This window comes from Macrosteles quadrilineatus, unplaced genomic scaffold, assembly GCF_028750875.1.
Source record: "Macrosteles quadrilineatus isolate MER2022 unplaced genomic scaffold, UCM_ALF_1.0 Scaffold_4__1_contigs__length_99947679, whole genome shotgun sequence".
NCBI classification, from domain to species: Eukaryota; Metazoa; Arthropoda; class Insecta; order Hemiptera; family Cicadellidae; genus Macrosteles; species Macrosteles quadrilineatus.
The window spans coordinates 36,862,655-36,886,326 of record NW_026542597.1 but is presented as its reverse complement, the minus strand read 5'-3'; the positions used below and the strand labels follow the sequence as shown (position 1 = coordinate 36,886,326).

The 23,672-nt window shown below is 32.0% G+C and overlaps 1 protein-coding gene across 4 annotated transcripts; it reads left to right on the top strand.

Moving 5' to 3' along the window:
• The first annotated feature begins 12,758 nt into the window (after positions 1 to 12,758).
• LOC128993368 (uncharacterized) lies at positions 12,759 to 23,008 on the top strand. Of its 4 annotated transcripts, none has more exons than XM_054417226.1 (3): positions 12,759 to 12,836; positions 15,683 to 15,725; positions 19,077 to 23,008. In XM_054417226.1, exon 3 carries the CDS (start codon positions 19,295 to 19,297, stop codon positions 20,609 to 20,611), a length of 1,317 nt encoding a protein of 438 aa, XP_054273201.1. In that variant the 5' UTR covers positions 12,759 to 12,836; positions 15,683 to 15,725; positions 19,077 to 19,294; the 3' UTR covers positions 20,612 to 23,008. The 4 variants fall into 4 exon arrangements, with proteins under 4 accessions (XP_054273201.1, XP_054273202.1, XP_054273203.1 ...); XM_054417229.1 differs by lacking the exon at positions 12,759 to 12,836 and adding an exon at positions 12,930 to 13,006; XM_054417227.1 differs by lacking the exon at positions 15,683 to 15,725 and having other exon boundaries at positions 12,772 to 12,836.
• The last annotated feature ends 664 nt before the right edge of the window (positions 23,009 to 23,672 follow it).

The window sequence follows — 23,672 nt, the reverse complement described above, 5'->3', positions numbered from 1 at the left end:
TTGAAATATCCTTTTCACGTTACCTCATGGCACGACCTTTCTTTGAAATATAGCTCCTTCTAACATTAATGTAGTTAGTTAAGTTAATCTTTGTTAGTTACATGAATTACTTGACAATGATGCTTATATTGAGTATCAGTTACACATTGAGTGTCCTATTTGTCGTTGAACTTCCCGAATATTTGGCTAAAATACAAAGAATGTCCATCTTCTTATTTTACACTTCTTTTATTTATTTATTTATTTATTTTTACGGCAAACACCATTTTTTACAATCGTTTTACATTGTGATACATGCGACAAGATGCTTATTACATGCTGATAAATGTTGTACAGATACATCAGTGATACATGCAAAGATTAAAATGAAAAGATGAAAAACATGTTCAATGAAAATGACATGCAGTTGTGATAACAATTGAAGAGTGAAAGTTGAATTAACTAGGTAATCATAATAATTAAGTAACATGCTCAGCGAATAACAGACTATAACTATAGGTAACAATAACAAATAAAATATATAACATGCTTGGCGATAAATAATCTATAACTAGTTAACAATAATAATTGGCAACAATACTAACAGTGGTGATGATGCAATACGGAAACGAGTAATAGTGATAACAATAACAGACTAGAAATAGATAACAGTGATAATGAACGAAGTAGGCACCAGTGATAACATTTTAAAAAAATATAACAGAAGATAGATGAGGCTATCTCCTAAAACTCTGATGCAAACAGCAAAAAAAATCGAAACAACCCCCCACCCCACAATGTGGTTGTGACCCTTTAAAGGCGCCACCAATAACAAAACACAACACTGTTTCATGACCAGAACACTGTAGCGAGGTCACATTAGTGGAGTAGCCTCCGGACATCTCGCTTGAATGAACCTGGTGATGGCCCGAAGAAGTCAAGACGAGAAGACACATCTTCGCTGGTTCTCAGGAGTCTAGAGATGCCGTGGTTACGAGCATAGTTAGTCGGCTGGTATCTCCTTGTGAATACTGCTCTTGATCGAGTGCCCCTGGGAATGGTGAGGTCGATGTCGTTTAATAACTCAGGACAATCAATGATTCCATTTACCAGTTTATACAAGAAGATGATGTCACAGACCCGTCGTCTAACTGGAAGAGGTTGTATATCAAACTGTTGGGTCAGGGCTCAACACAGTTCTTTGGCGCGCAGTTACAGTTTACAGTTCTTTGATATGTAAATTTTCAATATACAATATCTAAGGGAGTATGTTTTATCTATGACAATATGTATATATATAATGCATATATTGACAAGTTAAAATAAGTGTAAAATAAGAAGAGCGAAACAAGCTGAAATACAGCTGGCACTGGAGGGAAGAAGAAACGTCAATCATGATTCAGTCAGTTTTATTTAGTCAGTGGCAGTGGACAAGACAATGCTGGCCAACCTGTACAGTTTTAATAAGTTTTATCAACTTTTATTCCGTTTTAGCTATTTTATCAACATGGCAAGTTTTGATTATTGTGATCGTGACAGTCTTTTAAAGAATCTATTGAAATACCACAATATATTAATACATTGATGACGTGGTTGCATATAAAATGACCTGATAAGTTCTCAGGAACGAAACTAGTCGTCATACCACTCTGCGGTTGGATAAGGTAATCTTTTTATTTCATTAATTTTAAAGGATAGCTATTTAATGTATTGGGAAAACTTTATAGTTGATTTAAGTAGGATAACGGAGTATTTGGAGCAAGCAAATATATTGAATGTAACAACAAGTTTATTAAGCTGAAGTATTATTTTCAAAATTTATATTTTTAACATCTTTGATATTGGCTATCATAAATAATTACTAAAATGTATTTGTTTAGTTTATAATATCCATATTATTTTAGGTTAGGTATGATTACAGTATATATTATTTAATGATAAGTAATACAAATTATAAGTTGTTAGTGATAATTCATCTAGTTTAATTTTATGTATAATTATGAGCCTAAATTTAACAGATTTCAGTAAGATATAAATTTAATTGTCAAATTTTCAACATCTAAAAAAAATTTATATGATAAACTGTTTTTGGCTTTCATGAATCTTTACTTTCAATAGTAAAGGCAGTTTAATTCTAAACTGTCCTAGTGGTGTTAACATTTAAACAATATTGTTGTATATGAGTACTACACTGAAAAACTATATTTTTAACATAATAGGGTTTACACAACGAATGGTAACGAACACTATTTGGAGTTATCTGAAGCACATTATTATTGTACTAAGCTTTCTTTAACAAGTTACCACGTTGGGTAAACTGATTTTGCTTCAAAGGAATCCCTCCACATAACATTCAGTATTGCACAATAGAATCAGATTGTGATCTCGTTCCATTCCAAGGAAGCAATCGTACATTCCATTCTGGACCATATTGCATCAAGGTTACATTACATGTAATCATATATATGTCCAATTCAATATTGTAAAATTGGACATGCAAATTCGATTTAAATGGTTATTCAAAAAGTAGGCCTAAGTAACGTTTCTGTCACACGCCGACAGGTGCGCGCACATCGCACACATTCTATTGAAGACGTGTTCGCCAATAAATAGAAAAACTAATTATGTGTGCATTCGTCCAGCAGTCACAATGGAAGTGTCGTGCTGCTATCGTCAAAATAAAAAAAAATTAAAAAAGGTCTACTGAAATTGAAAAATTCCGTCGTGATAAGGTGTATGTAATACTGGCAAACATATTTAACCCATGAATTGTGTTCACATGACGTTAAACGTGTTTTCAATGTGTAAAAAAAATAAACATTGGTAATTTCATTACTCTTTGTTTTTATCAGTGTTCTGTAAAGGTTTATATATTTTGACTTCAAATAGGTAGACAAGGTACACAGGGAAAATTAAAAAAATACTAAGTCACAATATGATATCTGGACTCAAATCAAATTCATTTGTAGGTATTGAAATTAAACCATTCAAAATCAACTAATATATATTTTTAGTTCTTTTAATGAACAAGACGTATACATTACTTTGTCAAACTATTTAAATAGTTTTTCTTCTTTAAAATTTCCTGTTTATTCCTATATTTTTCATTAATATTACAGTATAATAAAGTATTCGTATATGGTCAAAATTGATAAATCTGTGTTAACCATTCTTTTGATGTTTATGGTAATGTTTTTATTTCTTAAAGATAAAATAAAATATTTTAAAATAAAAACAGATTACTTTATACCGTGTTATTGATATCAAACAATAGGCTTTTAGTTCTAACCACATATCTAACCACATATATCTAACCACATATGTGAATAAAATACTCTTTGAGTATATTTATAGAAGCCAAGAGAGCCATTAGACCAAGATCACCTTGCCATGTTGTGTCATGTAAGGAGATCAACGGATTCACAGAGCTTGAGCTGAAGGATTAGAGGCAAGACTGTGCCATTTCACACCTACACAGTGTTTAGAGAGTGCACATGTTTGTAGGAATGTGGTACTGTAAATATTGTTCATTAGGTACATATATGATAAACATATTTTTGTCTTGGACGTTGTAAATAGTGTTTTTCAAAAGAGAGACTTGTAGGTTAACGGTAACTTTATGGAGATATGACAAATATCCATTGAATATTGAACTATTTCATACGTAGAGAAAATTGAGTTTATTTAAAAACTCCTTATACTTTCTGTTTGATAGATGAAGAAGCGCACGTGTGGCATAGATATCGCAACCTTAAGAAAAAAAGTAGATTTATAGCTGAAAGTATTGTTTGTAGAAGATTAAAATCCTCATTGACTAAGGAAAATTCAAGCATGGATCCTATAAATAGAGATTTTGTTACTGCATGAAACTTTAACATGTAATACACATTATGAAAACCGTAATAAATAAAACAATAAAAATATATAAAATACCTTTATCATGAAACAATTTCACGTTTTTGAGGTATTTACTACTTTTATTTAAAGAATTGTATAAAAATACAGCGAATTAATTTCAGAAAAAATACTCTTGAAGCCAGTTGAATTATTTGTACAAACGATCACTAATATAACTCTTTAAGCCATTTTCCTGCCAAAAGTCCTATTATGTTAGCAATAATTTTAAAATTGAAGCCTTTATATTTCTTGTAAACATTTGTAATGAAAGCTACGTAAACTAGTCTAGATATGTAACTTTTTCAACTCTTACTTACAAAACTTGGCATCAGAATTGCACAGTCAACAGTTTTTATCAGCGTTCCTTTTTGCTGAAATGTCCTTCATTCACTCATCCAGTTTGCTATTCTTTTTATTTGTTTACCATATTTTTTGTTCCTATGTTTATTTCATTGTTATATTTAAACGATTGCTGGCGAACCACAGGTAGTAAATATAATACAGTCTTGTATACAAGTTATATGGCCTAAACGAAGACGTTAAGGATTGAATTGATAATGAATGTGATTTGGCTTTAAATTACTTATTTCACACATAGATTTTTACTCGCCATTTATTTTCATGGAAGATGAACTACAATTATTTGGTTTTGTCTTTTCAATGTATAAAAACGTATTAGACCACAGACAGTAAAATATTGACATTTTTGGTAATTTTATTATTTTGATTAATATATTGATTGATACTAGACAGACTACTTAAGAATGTGTACCTTAAAAGGTAATAAAATGTTTCATTAGAACAATAAACTACACATTATTTTGCGTGTGTGGTAATTATTATTTGAACTATGAACTTTAATTTACGAATCTCTATCTGATCAGGGAAAGTGTTTCTTAAATCATTTTTGTAAATTTACTGTCGTCATCTTTAATATCCTACGTGATAAACAGAAGGAGCGAATGTTAGTCTCTAAGGTCAGATGATTATTTCAGTTGGAGTAGTGTGTCAAGTGGTTTTGGAAATGTTTAATACATTCCTACCATAGAGTATGTCCTATAAACTGTGGCGTGATGGCCTAATAACCTAGACTGACATAGTTTAATGTTGGCAATACTGTGGACACTTAACCTGGTACCATCCTCTGTGCATCTGCCAAACAATAAATCTTCATACTGCGAGTTTGTATAACGTTTGCATTTAAATAAAATATATGCATTTTAAGCCTTGTGAATTGTTTTTCAAATTTATTTATTACTGTCAATATAGAAGCACGAATAAAAATATTGCAACTTGTCGAAAAATACGTGTTTGTCTATCAGGCCTCTTTAATTTTAAGTTAAGACCATTTTAAAATGTTAAATGTTATTGTAGTGATCGGTTACATTACAACGATGAGTTCGAAAAATTTGTGAAAAAAAGAATACTTATATTTTTTTCTTAACGTTTACCTTAAGAGTTTACATCTTTACTTTGAATATTTTTTACACACTAAAGAACTTTCCCACAACGCAGTACGAAAGATTAGTTTCGACCATCAAGAAGCAAATTCCTCTCATCGTATTTGCCCTTAAAGTAGGCTATTTACAGGAACTAAGAGTAAATAAGACATTTGCTGACCGGCAAGTTTATGCCACCTATTGCCTCGTTGAAGGAGGCAGTCCTCCATCAGATACGAATATCATGGCCAACACAACTGTTACTGTAGGGACATCAATTAGAATTGTTATTCTGCATTGAATAATATTGTTTTACCACACTATTTATTGAATTAAAATGTATACCAAATAAATACATAAAAAGGAGAGTTGTACATCTAAAATAATCATTAGCAGCAGTGTTAGATAAAAAAATATACATATCGTGCTTTTAGCTAATGAAAAAAGAAAGTATATTTTCTGTAGTCTTGCTCTGTACCTTTAAGTTTTTTGGCAAAATAAGCCCGGTCGAAATCATGCTTAGCCTGCTACATCAACTTGTGTATCTGTATAAGAAGTGTATCTGAGATTATATTTATCTTTGTTACGTTTATGTTTCGATCAAATATTGTAAAGAATCATATGAATATGCACATAATTTTTGTTTAAAATAAAACATAGAACACTCGGCCGCACTACTGGAATAGTTCAGTAAAATAGCACTGTATTTTTTCATTCCTTCATGTGATTATTATTTACGATTTATAAATACTTCAAATTTAGCATATTGTCGATGTTGTGTTTTCAACAAAACTATTAAGTACAAATTTCTTCCAAAACTATAAACAATTTGAAAAAAAAAATTCAATTTGCTATAAAGAGGCTACTTATTAGCTTTTGCATCATTTGCTGTTCATCTTCATCAGCATTAAAACCTGCATTAGAATAAACCTTTTATTCATCATCAAATTGGTAAAATTATATAAGGATTGGGGCTACATAAAAAAAATTAGTTATGTACCATTTGACATGTTTACAAGACTCTAATAGATGCTTTATTAGAGTCTGAACAATTGAGAGTCAAGAGCTTTTATTAAGGACACCGTTTTATACCATGTAACCTTAGATTGTTTGACTTGAAAAGCTTTTATATAAGTTCCAGTGATTGGGAGTCTACTGGCAGAGCTTATATTTCCAATTACTTGCGACTTTCGCTGTAACACACAAAGCTTGACTTGAGCTACGTTCTCAAAGTCTAGATTGCTTCCCAACTTGGCCTCCAATCAGTGTAGGATCTCCCACAATATTGCTGATGAATTGTTATTATAATTAGTGCAATAATATACGTTTGAAAGGGGGTTTTACGCTATTAGGGGTTTCTTTCTCATACAGATTAGATTTTATGTTGACATCCTTGTTTAATATTTTTAATCTCAATTAATAAAAATCTTTGGTTGGTGATGTGGCTTAAGCCACACGCATGCACCGACATAAAAATATGTTTACCCTAAATAATAATTAGAATTGCTTCCATTTTCACTAATATACTACAAAAAACAATCTTATCCTCATTAATTTTTAAATAAAAAATACAGTAATATTCCTATTGAGACGCTATAGCTGTTTAGGTCAAGCATTTCAAGTAAGTGCCACTAGCAGTGGCTGCCTTAAAGCTATCAATGTACAAGCTTTCACCATTACAGCCAAATTGAACCTTTCAACGGTAACCTTTCTATATTTAGCTTTGTCTGACAACGCTTAGTTCTACTAATAATTTACTTTTAAGAGACAAAATCATATTCTAACAGGGATCTAGCGTCACTATTTTTTTTTTTTTACTTTCCATAAAGGCGATTTCAATTTATAGTAGGCAACACTAAACATGTTTCTCGGCAGCAAGCATTTAAAATTAAACCGAGCATTATTATGTACACTAAATAGATTAATATGTTTTTAAATTTTCCACAAGTCACCCCAGGTAATCACTAAGGATTGTAACTAGAACATTTTATCAGTCCCAAACGTCGTCGAGGTTAACTAAAACGTGTACAGGGTTTTAACTTCTAAATTGTTTCACAGGCCAGACAGTTACTGAGGTCGAGACGTGTGTGGGGCTAAAAAATAGCTTCTTTGTTTAACCAATATAGACAATTCATTTTGTCATATTAGATTACTAATTCGTTCATGGTTTCGTAAATCATATTTAGGCTATTCTCGGAGTAAGAATCATATTTTTGTAGTTTCTAGGTTAAGTTTACCTTTACACTTTTGATGAAGTATTTCTTTGCTTACATAAATGTATTCATGCATATACTGTATTATATTTCACTTATTCTTACCTTTGAATCTTCGATTGATGAGTGCAAATTACAAACAACGCTGGTGTAAGCACAAATACTTCATTAAAAATAGTAATTAATTATCTCTAAAGGTTGGAAATTAAAAATTATTATTTTTATTTAATTTATTTATAAAGATGACATCGAGAAGGTTATAAATGAAGGCCCATCTTTTACAGGATCGTCTTTTAACTTAAGTTTATTATATTTCTTAATACAGTTAATTCCTTATGTACTTACCAAGTACTACTATTAGTCTGTTAATATTTATTGTCAATTTCTCGCGAACCCAAAGGGTGTATAAAGTACCAAGCTTTTTCAGAACACATGCGATATATTGGTGTCTACAGCTCATAGATTTGCAGAGTCTGGTAGCGTGAGATAGCCCTGTTTCTTGGCCGTGTTCTAGTGAGATTTATCGCTAGAGACGGTTTGCGATTGGGCTTCATGCTGTAAATTTGCGTTTCCTTTACCCTTTTAGAAAATAAAGCATACTTATTTTATCGTCGTGGAAAGACAACTAACACTTGTAGCAGCAGGAAAATGGCTTGCATAGTAGTTAATTATTTTACTTAGACTTCTATATTTGTTTTACAAGTTTGAGCTTATACTGCTAGAGTATTCTTTTGTCAATTGAGAAATTTATACTAGGCAGCTAAATTAGAATTTTTAAGGGCTTCTTAAATTTAAATTTCTCTGTTGAGTTCTTATGAAAAATGTCATTTTTCAATATGCTAATTTGGTCAGGACCAAAAGGTCATCATATACGGATTTAAAGTGCCTATAACATTTCAAACAATTTACTGTGAACTGAGCACGTGTATGTGAACGAATAAAAAAACTTTCCTTGTGATGTGAGTGTGATGGAACTGAGTCAGTTTGGACCTGGCTCAAAAGTAAGTTAAGGTCAGAGTTTAGAAAATCCTTGGTCCTTCATCAAAATGTTGGCTCTTCCTAAAACAAAAATCTGCAATAAGAGTTGATAACTGTTTTCAATTGAAAAGGATAAAAAATGTATAGTTAATTTGAATTTTGATCGATTGTGTCGTTAAAAATATTTTTGAACCGAGGGTTTGGTGCTTGGTCCGGTCTTTTCATCCATTTTATTAATAAACTGCCAAGTTGTGTGCCTGAGTCTGACGGTCGGGTATGTTTGTTTGCTGATTACACCTCATTGTCGTAGTCAGCAGCATGCGTGCACGACCTCAGGATGGTCAGATCACCTCAATATTACATTGCTGCAAAAAAAACTTCTAGACTCCAAAGTTCTAGTGTTGGCTTACTATGGATTGGGTTTTCCTTTTATTTCACATGCAGTTGCAGTTTGGGGACATGAGTGTATAAATTCTAAAATAGTTTTTAAACTACAAAGAAGGCCATCAGAACAGTATTTAAGAAGCGTCGTAAATTTTCCTGTAAAACACTTTTTTCTAACTATAAAATTCTTTCTTTTCCGTCCATCTATATCTTAAACTGTCTTGTATTTGTTAAGAAAAATATCGACCTTTTTCAAAATTATATATATTCTATTATGACAACATTTTCTTTCATTGTTGATTGACCCAGTACAACATACTATATTGTAATTTAATGTATTGGTGTTCAATGTCCTTTACAGTAGTGTTTAACACTAACACGAATGAAGGCCAATGCAATTTGTTTTAAAACTAAACACAAAGAATGATTTTTTCAACTCTAAATTTAGTTAGTAGGCTAAACCAAAATGAATTTTGTTAATGTACTTGTGTGTCTAGGTACTTGTTTAAAGTGTATTGTTGTAAGACAAATTCATGGTGTTTCAAATGTGACAAATATATGTTGTAAGAGGTGTGCGGTGTTATTATAATAAAGAGTAAAAGGTCGAGGGTTTTGGTAAAAGAGGTTTAATTTATGGGAGAAATAATGAGTACGTGTTCTTATGGGAGGTGATTCGCGATGAATGAATGCAACAATGAAAATTGACATATGGTAATGTGATGGAAATTACAGATGGACTGTTAAAAACAAAGACATATAAAATTAATACAAAAAACAAAGACACTTGACTGAACATACCGCCCCCTTTGAACCAACAAGGTTCAACAAAAGAGAAATTGAAAAAATATAAAAATGTTATGAGAATTGACCAGAGTGGATTGAAAAAATATTTAAAGAATGCAGCTTAATGGTATGAAGACACTTTGAATGATGTTCTTGAATGAGGATCCAGCTGGTTTGTAGCTAGGAGGAGCTGGTGTGTTTTAGCAAACAGGGTCTACATTGAGGTTTTCTTTCTTGAGGCTCCACTTGAAACAACGCTGATGAGGGGTCTTAAAATATTCTTGACTCCAACGGCAGCATAGGCTTTGGGTGATGTCTTGAGGTAAATTATCAATAAGAGGTGAGATCTTTGTTGGGTCAGGAACAGTTGTCAGAGAAGATCTGATAAGAAAATGGTCAGGAGTAGCTGTCAGTTTCGAAGGTTTGGAGTTTTCTATAGCTTCTTTTTGTTCTTGGTTGGAGTGATTTCTGTTATCAGCCATAGGCTTAGTAGGCTTCAAAAAGTGTAGGAGTGTGTGATGAAGTTTCAAACAGGTCTTACAAATATTAGTAGACTTGCAGCGTTTAACAAAGTGATTACCAAGACAATTTGTGCAGCGTTTTAACTCGCGTACAACTTTAAGCATTTCTTGAGGGGTTTTACTATTAAAGACAGGGCAACTGTAGATTTTGTGATTTTTATGGCAGCAAAAACATTTCAAATCATTTAAAGTACATATCAAAGCCATAGGAGGATGTTGAAACTGAATTGATTCATCAATTTGACGTGGATCATGGTGAGGGTTGGATATTTGGAGAGGAGCTACTTGTGGAGCGTGACAGAGAGAGGCATCTTCACTGTTGTTACAAAAGTTTTTAAGAAATTTGATTATTTCACTTGCTTGAGGAAAATCAGAAGAATTTATGCGTTTTGATTCGAAAACTAGACAGAGGTTGGAATTCATTTTTCGTAAGATCAACATACTTAGTAGGTAGTTGTCTTCCATGACATTATAGTCAAGAACACTAAGAGCCTGTTCATTTTCATTAAACTCATTTAAAAATGATCTGAGGTTTTTGATAGATTTGTCAGTAATATTGGGCAAATCGACAATTTTACTGAGGTGGACAGAGATTAGCCTACGCTTCGAGTGGTATCTTTCCCGTAAAGCATTATAGGCTACTGTATAGTTGCCAGACGAGATCGGTAGGGATTTGATTAAGTGTAAGGCTTCGCCTTCAAGTGAACTTATCAAGTACTGGTGTTTTTCAACAAGGGATATTATCCCTTGTTGAAAAACATAATCAATATGGTTACAGTAGCTTATTAAGCTACTGTTGTTGTGGATAGTAGTATCAAAAAGGTTAATGTAGGATATCCATGTTTTAGTGTCACCATTGAAGGACTTCAGTTCTAGCTTGGGCAATTTTACTATGCTAGTGGTAGGCCTAGAAGTTGGGTTTGAAGTTACAGAGTTATTTGACAAGTGTTCATCATTAAAGTTCTGAATTAGAAGGGAAATTTCGGTTTGAATGTTAATTGAGAGTTCTGATATGTCGTTCTGGAGCTTTAAAATAGCTTCTTTACTGTCAGAAAAAACGTTAGTGTCGTCATCAACATCAAGAAGCTTATTTAGGTTCGATTCAAAATTGGGAGAAATTGTTTTAGCTTCGTGCAAATAAAGTTTAAGTTTAGCAGTTTGAGCTTCTGTTATTTCTGGTGGACAAGATTGAATATACTCACTGATCGTATTTAATTTATTTGATTGATATTTGCATCTATTGGAAAATGTGGAAAATCTCATTTTGCAAGTTAGGCCTAGATCGTTCAATGAGTTAACTTAAGTAAGTAGTCTAGTTATTGTAAATGGATGGAGTAATTTGAGGATAAGGACGACTGAGGAATAAAATCATGGTTTCTTTATTATTTTCTTGTAGGTATTGATTTATTGTTAGAACTTACGATGAGATGCGATGAGTTGTCTTCATTGTCTTCGAAGAATTACAAACATAACCTTACTTTTGACATGACGTTTGAAGCTGAAGTTGTAGACGAAATGTCGAAGTGATGAATGCGGAGCGGTACTAGCAGAACGATGACGATATTGAACACTTGGAATGAGAGGAGTGTGGACTGTATCGTGACGTAGATGAAAAGTTCAAAATGGCGATGCGGTATTGTCCTTGGTGGCTTCACGATGGATGAAATACGTTTAACCGAGACATTGAAAATAAACTTGAGAAAAGTCGCACTAATTTTCGTAGATATAATCCGCGGTTCGATAGGACCAAAAATCCGCGGCTCGAAAGGACCAAAAATGTGCGGTGTTATTATAATAAAGGGTAAAAGGTCGAGGGTTTTGGTAAAAGAGGTTTAATTTATGAGAGAAATAATGAGTACGTGTTCTTATGAGAGGTGATTCGCGATGAATGAATGCAACAATGAAAATTGACATATGGTAATGTGATGGAAATTACAGATGGACTGTTAAAAACAAAGACATATAAAATTAATACAAAAAACAAAGACACTTGACTGAACAAGAGGTGTAGAGAAAAACAAGATGAGGAAAAAAAGGATGGTGCTGGGAAGTACTAATTTGTGTACTTAACGTAACTTCTAACGCATAATCAAGATTAGCTATTTTTCTGTAGTTCTGGATCAAACCATACCTGAAAATGGGGATTCCATATCATAAAATATCGCAAAACTCTAGCTAAGTTGTGTTTAGTTAGATACTGTCAAAAATAACACCTTTTGTTTTTATTAAATTGTTTTACATTTGTTATATAAACAGTTTGTTGGTTGAGTATATGTATGTTTTTAATAATAAATTGTACCGTTCAAAAAGCTAAGTAGCATACAATACAATTTTACAATAATTTAATATGGTTACAGTTCAAACTATGCTCTAAAGGTAAATCGTTTGAAGAGATCATTGTCTAGTAAAATCATTCTCTTTTTGAGTGTATCTTTTTGAGTGTTTTAACCTTGATAATTTTAATCTTTGACAAACAGCCCACTTAGACTCAGATACTGTATCAAAGTTAAAGAAGTCTTACCTGATAATATTATCTTTTTTCTTATCTATTATTAATTCGGAAACTAACACTAACTTCATTGGTTCTAAGTATTGGCAATCAGAAGATGTATAAATGTTCAAGTGGTAACCGTTATGTTTTGGTAAGCTTCCATAAATACTGTGTAACTGTGTGTTGTGTGTAACTGTTAATGTTTTGTGTTAATTGTGTTTCAAAAAGTAAATGTTGTCCATACTTAAAAGATAACATCAGAGTCAAAGTACTGTATTTAAGTGGCATTTCTCTAGCAAATTATTGCAAGTGACTATAAAAGTAGGTTGACCAATCTTTGTGGCTTTTTGACAGTTAGTTATGTTTTAAAATATTTCAAGTGATATTTTAAAGTTTATGAACACAATTAGTTTGTCTAATATTTTTACTCCAACTAAGAATTTATTATTATATTCGTTGACCTGTATAAAAATAAAAAATATATTAGCTCGCGTTCTTGTCGCCTACAAATTTTGCAATCAATTTTAAACTAACTTCCCGATGAGTTACAGACTTTAAATTTGAAAAACAGCTCTCAAATTAATGACAATGCAATATTATACCCTTTTATTCGCATATTTCCCTTGGGCTATGCCCCATGGGTTTTACAAGTTTCAATATTTACATTTTTAAAGAATGTAAGTAGTCAAATATATCAATTGAAGTCAGCTGTAAATATTTTAATTTGAAAGAATGTTCAAAGAGTGTTTTTTAGGTTCTGCTCCCGAGGGATTCTAACGTTTTATGATTATAAGAATAGTAGCTTTTCGTTTACAATTTTGAACTGATTTTGGATTAGGATTTAATAATTAAATAAAAAAAATGTTATTACAGATAAATGGTTTTGTGTATGTATGTCTATGTAATATGTCTAACAGGTCATATAAAATATATTTAACATATTTACACATTAAAGACTAAAAAGAAGAAAATAATTTATAAAAAAAACTTTTAAAAATAATACGTTATTAAACGCACTAAAAAGTAGAAAATAGTTTATAAATATGTGGAGAGAATAAATACTTGAAGATTTAAAACGAAGAACGTGGAAGGCATGCAATAGATAATTAATAATGAGTGAGTCGCTGTCAAAAGGAAACAAACAAATTCACACAGTAAATCATGTTATAATTTACATCTATTGAGGTTCGAAATAGCTAATAACTCAACAGGTGAAGAAAATCGTAAATTAGCTATTGCATGCACCCCACATTTTTCGTTTTAAATCTTACAAGTATATATTCTCTCCTCATTTGTATAAACTATTTCCTACTTTTTAGTGAGTTTAAAAAAGCGTTTTATATAATTTTGTTTATTAATTATTATTAATAAATCTATAACAAGAGTTACAATCCCAATTTATAACATTGTTCTGTATATAGATAAAGATTAAATTCGGTTCGTGTTTTATGAACAGTTAGTTGTACTGGCTTTACACAATTCAGAAATTGTACCAATTTGAATATGTTTCCCCCCAAGTATAGGCAGTCATTATATTAGCAGCATTGTATATACTACACTACATATATCTTTTTAGGATTTGATGCTAGAATACTTGGTATCTTTGTCTTTGACAAACACAAGTTAGATGGATTGTGTTATTTTGTGTGATACACCAACATTATAATTATGATAGTTATTTGATGCTTGGCTTTTATTGTTATAATGATTTCTAGTTCCAAATTTCATAAATATTTGTTTAAAACATAGATAACGTAAAAATAACACTCAGCAACAGTGACACTAATTTTTATGTTTTCTAATTATTGTGCACTCAACTTTTGATTATTTAATTACTAGTAGTCTTACATTTTGTGTGCGATAAAATAGCACTTAAACATGGTAATTTTCAAATTTTTCCTTTTATTTTCCATTGTAGTTTGTATATGTATGTCTCATCAGGCCTTCAGGCCTTACTGAAATAAAATTCACAACTGTAGGCCTATGCCATTTATTTAGGGTAAATTATTATAGCTTTGATTAATGCAGGCATTCTATACAATATATTGACCTCTTAGGCAAAGTATGAAATGGAGTAATAACAATAGTATTTTATACTCTTTTCTTTTACTAGTTATTGTGTATAATGGCTATGCCCACAGGTGTGTCAGACAAAGTATAAGTTCAGCAAACCAGTCACTAAAACTTACAAAAACAAAGATGCATTTCCTCTTGATTTGCAAACAAAAAGTCCAAAGAGCACACCATGCATTGACCAAGTACAACATCTAAAAAAATACTGTATTAATCTGGTATGCAAGTAATTGAAAATAAACAAGCTGTTAGCCCGTCCTGCGCATGGGATTCGAGTAGTCAATTAAAATTAATATATTTCAGAAAAGCTAGTTAAGAAACAAAAAGACAAATCCTGGAAGTTTGAATTGGGAAAATCATCTTTTAAAAGAAATGTCAAGTGACAACAACTTTTTTCATCTGATCATAGGCCTATATGATACGCATTTTAAATACTATAATTTTACAACAAAACAGCAATTGTGTTGATTTCAAAAGCCTTGAAGTGAGATTGACGGCTGATTCATAAACACCGTTTTTTAGTACAATAGCTACACACAACGAATACCTTCCATTGAATACTATCGATACTTTATCTTACCTCCATGGCCACTGAAACCTTGGCTAGGTGATTCTGGCTTACCATTCTCTTCCATCCCCTGCCTTTCTAATGTAGATCCCGGTCTGGATATGCCATTCATTACTTGGTCTTCCAAGTGGTTGACCTATGTTACTCCTTGGAATACATTTTTAAAGGTTGGTGTATCTTCTCTCCACTATGCACAGTCCACCCATCCGATCCTTTTATTTTGGAAAGGACCTCTATATCTGGGTGTTTACTGTTTATACATTTCTCTTAACTCTATGTTTAACCTCTGTTATCTTGAAAGTTTTCTCTTCATTCTATTATAAAACCCAACAATAAGATTTTTCGTTTTTTTTCAGTGCCCAAGATTTTGAACAATACAGTACTACTGGGATAGTTATGGTATGGTATGAATTGATTTTAGTTTCTACTGACACCTTGCAGATTATTGGACAGTTTTCCTAAGACCAACTACGCTGGTTGACAATTAATTTCATTACTACCAACATTTTGATATGCCTACATACACACATTCAAACATCAAGAAAATAAGTATCAAGACGTAAACCACACATATAACTTAAAAAATTCAACAATAGTTTGTTGAAAATTATTTCCCAAACATGAGTTAAAATTTTATAGCATACACTTATACTTTCACGGATAACATTCACTACAAAACTGGATTTTATGCATGTGTTTGAGATGTATAGTTTAAAATTACACATTTTCTGATACCGCAGATCCCTTACTGGAGGAAAAGAAATTTTAAAAGTGAATTAGTAAAACAAAGACGATCAATATTTATGTAAACAATTTATAACATAAACATTTAGATGACAGTTATTAGTTAAACTAGCCCAGTAATAAAGCTTTCGTATTCTTAAAAAAACTAGAGAACCCGTGTGGCTCAATGAGCCGCATAGTATGAAACATAACGCCGAGGAAAACGTTATGTTTAAATTCGAGTAATTCTAGTTACATCTTAGAGTTGTTGAAAAACTTGTTTGAAACTAATTTTAAATATCTGTATTTGTGTCGTCAAGGTTCATCGTACATTATTTCTGTTCTCAGTTTTAACTGATAACTAACTTCTTATGAATGCTGAACGATCTGCTTCAATTCGAGTTAACATAATGCTACAAAGCTTTTTCCTGCATTGAGAATTGAAGAAAACTGTCGCCTTACTGATAACCTGTGTTAAGTAATTTAAGTTTGGTCATTTTATTTCTTTGATTTGAGACATCCCCCTAATAAAACGAATTTTCTCCGTAGAGAATCCTGAAAAGTGGGGTGATTAGTATCAACCATTTAATTTTTACCCACAAACTCTGGGTTACGGACAGCCGTAAACTGTTTTGAATGGGATAAGGCAGCAACACCATTGAAAGTTGGTTAACGTATTGTCTGTCAGTCACAGTATGTGCCTCGCATCAGAACGTTCTCACGTTGTTCCGTGTTTGAAAGTATAGATTCATTTGTCGAAATAGGTTGGATAACTCTTGTAGCTATAAGATTTGGATTGCAATTTTCATTTTCTACTTTTGAACAGCGTATAATATTTTTGCCACTCCTGTATCATAAATATAAACTTCACCGTAACTACTCAATCGTTGAATACATAAACACTAATTCCTTCACTTATGTTTGGTTTAATATTGCCACTAAAACTTTCAATAGCAAATGAGTTTTTGAAATTTCTTATTTTTGACTTGAAATGTCTGGATTGTGTTGGTGAATTCAGTCAACAAACCGTGTATAAGTTTGTCCGAGGAACTGGAAACATAACCTAGAAGTAAACAATCCATTTGCGTTTTTCTCAATTGAAGTAGAGTGAGTAATACAAAAGTTAACAATAAAAACCACCAAGATCCACCAAAGATCTTGGTCCACCAAGATTTGGTATAATCTTTACTACTTTAACTTATCACAGTCAAGGCATCATTATAGTTTCTAATAAATGTTTTGAAATATCTGGATCTGTCAGTGTCAGAAGTAAAAATTTCTTGTATGCAATCATTTCATCTGACTATTAGGCAAGTTTACTTTACCACCGTGACAACACTATGTGCTTCGTATATTTTATCACTTCCAAAGTAAGTTGCATAGCAGAGCTGGCAAATATTATTCATTTATACATAAACAACACAAAATGAAGAAAATATTATTCATCTCACCAAAGTAAATAATAATGTATCTGGATGGGCATCTGTTAGACCAGGCCTCTCTTTTTCTACCCTCCTCATACGCATAAGATGCCCTATTATTAATTGTATCATCCTCCCGTTTTCAATATTTCTTCTTTGATCTTCATTTTCTGTTCTTCCAACAAAACTGATTAACTGTTTAACTTGGTCTTAACCTTCATTACAAACATTAATATTTACTCCCAAAAAGCTTATCAGTTTCTTTTTTTAAACAGCTGTTTTTTGTTTTTAATTTGTTCTATATATTTCTTATGGGAAAACCCCGACCTTTGAGAAGTTCTCACGCCCTTATGAGTATGAATTTTATAATTATAAAACCTTATTGCAAAATTATATATTAAGACGAATCTTTTGACACCTTAAACGTTGAAATTGGTCTACAAATAAGGGAGGAGTTGCGTTAACAAAACGGGCTTCACGTATTATATATACAGAGTATTTTTTTTTTTTTTAACTTGCATCTTTATTTATTTAAAACCCGCAATAGATAGAAATATTCAGTTTGTGGGATTGTCTATTGACGTTGGGGACTAACTGTTTTGAATTCAACGTTACATTCACATTCCCCCCCTTTCCCCCTCTGCCCCCAACAATTTTTTTTTCAATAGCAAGGTACCCCTTGTGATATATCAAATGAAAGAGCATGAAAAAATAAAATGGTTAGTGAAAAAATTATAAAATTGGCTTATAAATTTGTGAGATACATGACCCCCCCCCTCCCCGGAACTCTTTTTTATTTTGATAGCAAGGTACCCCTTGTGACATATCAAATGAAAGTGCGTGATAAAAGAAAATGTTTGGTTAACAAAATTGAAAATCGGCTGATGAATTTGTGAGATAATCCCCCCCTTCCACTGCCGATAACTTTTCTTTATCATAGCAAGGTACCTACCCCTTGTGACATATAAAATGAAAAATGAATTTAACTAAACATTTTCTTTTTCCATGCTCTTTCATTTGATATGTCATAAGGGGTACCTTGCTATTAAAAAAAAGTAATTGGTAAGGGGAAAGGGGGGGGGTTATCTCACAAATGCATGAGCAAATTTTCTATTTTCTTTCACCAAACATTTTCTTTTTTCATGCTCTTTCATTTGATATGTCACAAGGGGTACCTTGCTATTTAAAAAAAAATAAGTTGGGGGCAGATGGGAGAGGAGGGGAATGTGAATGTAACGTTGAATTCAAAACAATTGGGCCCCCTACGCCAATAAATGATTCCCGCAAACTGCATATTTCTTTCTATTGCGGTTTTACATAAATAAAGATGCAAGTTTAAAAAAACAAAACACCCTGTATAGATAATCAAATACCATTAGCTCGGTTGCCTCTGAACAAAACAGCTGTAACAACACTACTTGTGACATTGCCACTTCGAAGGCCGTGGTTGGACTAGAGTTGGAGCTAGTCTTTCGCCCATGTTTTTTTTAAGTATATAGACACGCAAAAAATAATCCAGACTATACAAAAATGCATGCATGGCAAAAGTGACTAACACAAATCTATGTTAATCACCGATGGTTTAATTTTTGTGTTTTTGTTACAGATATAAATGTAAAACAAAATAACCAAGACAGCATCATTGGGACAAAAAGAAGTCAGGAGGCGTTGCCAATCAGCATCAGTACGTCAACTTCTGTAAGACTTTATGTCACAAGCCTTTAAGCAAAAATAATTAGTGATGTAGAGTACAAAAAAAAAACATAAATAATAGCAAATTATGTTTAAATAAATTTTCCGAATTGTTTAAGACCACATTAAAAGATGTACGATTCACAATTACTAAGTCGTGTAAAATACTGGCTTACAGAAGCAAAACATGACTGTTTCTTTGTCCTTGGCTTTGATAGTGGCCCAAAGGAGAGGATTGGAGCTATTAGAGAGATTTTAAAGGGTTGTAGTACACCTTTAAGATCCATGCTAGGCGATGGTGAAATGGCTGAAAAAGGAGATGTCCGAGTGACTGATGTGGAACCAGAAACATTCAGAAACTTTTTAAAATGTATCTATGGAGCAAGTCATCTATTAATACCTAAGCTCACTTTTGAGGATAAGGCAAAACTTCTCTATGTTTATGAAAAGTACTTGGTAGATGATTTAAAGTATGAACTGATTAAAGATATGGTAGAAACACTTTCACTTGATAACATATTAATTGCTATTTCCCACCCAGTCTGTCATGTAACACCAAGTCTCGAGAGCAAAATGACTTCAATTGTGATCTATAATCTAGAAAGATTAGTAAGTGATGCTAGATTTTTGAAGGTGAACAACAGTGGAATAAAGTGGATACTACAATTGAACCATATTCCAGTCGAAGAAATTGAACTTTGGAATGCAGTTTTGAAATGGGCCAAATCGAAAACAAATTCAGTGGAAGGAAACGTTCTTCGTCAATACATTTTTGACCTTTTAAAATACATTCGTTTTTTGACAATGAAAAACAATGAATTCTGGAATGGGGTTGTTTCTACAGAAATTCTTAACAAAGAAGAAATAAATGCTATCTGCAGTTCGTTAGTATCAGGTAAACTCCATGGCTTTAAGTACTTGAGTCAAATTAGAAGAAATCGCTACGACAAAATTCCTGCATCCCAATGTATAAAAAGTTGTCTTATAGAACATCCCCAGTATCCTTACAAACCTCATTTTGCACATTTCCACTTCTCTATCAGTTTGGCAAACTTTATTGAGGCAAGGAATCAAGCATGGTCCCAAACTCATCCCTGGGCTGGGCATTTTTGGTGCCTCAGTGTTGGTAGACGTGAGGTTGAACAGAATGACTATTTGCAAGTATTTGTTTATTGTAATGGCAAAACTGAACAATTTAACTGTAATGTTGATGGTGAAATAAGTCTCATAAATCAGTGTGGAAAATCTGACGTAACCCGTAAGCTTACTTATGTGTTTAGCTTAACAGAGTTTAACCAAGGGTATAGACAATTTTATAAGTGGGATGCTCTACTCAATGAAGATAACGGATTTGTTAAAGACAACGGTGTTATTGTAGTTGTTAAACTTCAACAAGTTGAATCAACTAGTTCTAGTTGGACATTGACACAGGTTAATGAGAGTAAATGAACATTTATTCCTTTGCTTTATATCTTGCCCTGATTAAGGACCATCCCATGTACAGTAGAACCTCTTTAATCTGGACCTCCGTTACGTACGTCCAATAATCCTAATGCCTCATTTCTATACTCTGTACACAGTGCAGAAGTTCTTAATTGTATACTGTATTTATTGATATACACAACGTCATTGTTTCTATTGTAATGTACAGTACTTTTTATTCACTATGTTTTCTACTGTATTACATAAACACTGTAGTTTACTTTATAAAGTACTTTTCACTTTTCCGGTAACAATTACGATCCATTTTAATCACGTTTTAGCTATTGTTATATCCGAACTATTCAATAGTCCGAACTACCCCCAGTCACAATTAGTTCGGATTAAAGATGTTCTACTCTAATTGAATCTACAATTAAATTTTGGCAACAACCCAAGTTGCTCCAACTGGTGATCATTACTGGTTATTTTTATTGAAATTTTCTATGAAAAAAATTTCTTTCTTTGTTGATTGATAATGTATTGTAATTCAATGTATTAGTGGTCAGTGTCCCTAACACTATTGTTCAAAGCTAACATGTAAATTTGCAGTGTGTTTTTAAACCAAACACAAAGATTGATTTTCTTAACTCTAAATGGTGTCAGTTACCAAAATATGTTTTCTTACTCGTATATACTTGTGTGTATGTACTTGTTTAAAGTTTATAGTTGTAAGAAAGTGTTATGGTGTTTCAAGACCTTGAACCTGATGTGTTCTATATGTTGTTAGAGGTGTAGAGGTAAACAAGATGAGGATAAGAAAAGGATTGAGCTGGGAAGTTCCAATTTGTGTACTAATTTTCTTAACTTCTAACACATAATAAATATTAGCGCTCTGTAGTTCTGGATCCCACCATACCTGAAAATGGGGATTTCATATCATAAAATGCCGTAAAACTATTGCTAAGTTGTGTTGAATTAGATAGTGACAAAAATAACACCTATTGTTTTTATTAAATTGTTTTACATTTGTAATATAAACTACAGTTTGTTGGGTGAATGTATGTATTTTTTAGTAATAAATTTACTGTTTAAAAGTAGCATACAATACTGTAATTTTATATAGCTGTAACCATACATTAAGGGTCAACCGTTTAAAGATATCATTGTCTAGTAAAATCATTCTCTTTTTGAGTGTAATAGTTTCTCGACCTTGAACATTTTAAATGAGCTTTGTGAAACAGCCCACTTAGACTCAGATACTACAATTAATTGGTTTTGTCTTTTTAATGAATAGTAACGTATTAGATCACAGACAGTAAAATATTCACCTTTATTATAATTTTATTTTTTGGTTAGTATATTGATCAAGAATAGACAAACCACATAAGAATATCCGCATTCAAAGATAATTAACTATTTCACAATGAACAATAAACCAAATATTATTTTGCTTGTGTGGTAATTATTAGTTGAACGATGACCTTCAATTTACGAATTTCTATTTGATGATGTAACAGGGAAAATGTTTCCATAGATAGTTTTTTGTAAACTCACTGTCGTCAACTTTAAAAGCTTGCGTGATAAACAGAAGGAGCGAAAGTTAGTCTCTAAGGTCAGATGATTATTTCAGTTGGAGTAGTGTGTCAAGTGGTTTTGGAAATGTTTAATACATTCCTACCATAGAGTACGTCCTATAATCTGTGACTTGATGGCATAATAACCTAGACTGACATAGTTTAATGTTGGCAATACTGTGGACACTTAACCTGGTAATGTTCTCTGTGCATCTGTCAAACAATAAATCTTCGTACTGCGAGTTTGTATAACGTTTGCATTTAAATAAAATATATGCATTTTAAGCCTTGTGAATTGTTTTTCAAATTTATTTATTACTGTTTATATATAGTAGCAAGAATAAATAACATTGCAACATGTCGAAAATACGTGTTTGTCTATCAGGCCTCTTTAATTTTAAGTTAAGACCATTTTAAAGTGTTAAATGTTATTGTAATGATCGGTTATATTAAAACGATGAGTTCGAAAAATTTGTGAAAAAAAGAATACTTATCTTTTTTCGTAACGTTTACCTTAAGAGTTTACCTCTTTACTTTGAATGTGTTTTACACTCTAAAGAACTTTCCCCACCACAACGCAGTACGAAAGATTAGTTTCAGCCCTCAAGTAGCAAAATTCCTCTAATCGTATTTGCCCTTAAAGTAGGTTATTTACAGGAACTAGGAGTAAATAACACATTTTGCTGACCGGCAAATTTATGCCACCTATTGCGTCGTTGAAGGAGGCAGTCCCCCATCAGATACGAATATCATGACCAACTAAACTGTTACTGTAGGGACAGCAATTGGAATTGTTATTCTGCTGTGAAGAATATTGTTTTACCACACTATTTAGTGAATTAAAATGTATACCTGCTTCTTGACTAGATAAAATAAAAATACATCAAACAGAAAAATAAAAAAATACATAAAAATACATAAAAAGAAGAGTTGTACATCTTAAATAATCATTAGCAGCAGTGTTAGATAAAAAAATATACATATCGTGCTTTTAGCTAATGCTTAACCAAAAGAAAGTATATTTTCTGTATTCTTGCTCTGTGCCTTTTAGTTTTTTGGCAAAATAAGCCCGGTCGAAATCATGCTTAGCCTGCTACATCAACTAGTGTATCTGTATAAGAAGTGTATCTGTATAAGAAGTGTATCTGAGATTATATTTATCTTTGTTACGTTTATGTTTCGATCAATTATTGTAAAGAATCATATGAATATGCACATAATTTTTGTTTAAAATAAAACATAGAACACTCGGCCGCACTACTGGAATAGTTCAGTAAAATAGCACTGTATTTTTTCATTCCTTCATGTGATTTTTATTAACGATTTATAAATACTTCAAATTTAGCATATTGTCGATGTTGTGTTTTCAACAAAACTATTAAGTACAAATTTCTTCCAAAACTACGAACAATTTTGTAAAAAAAATCAAGTTGCTATAAAGAGGCTACTTATTAGCTTTTGCATTATTTGCTGTTCATCAGCATTAAAACCTGCATTAGAATAAACCTTTTATT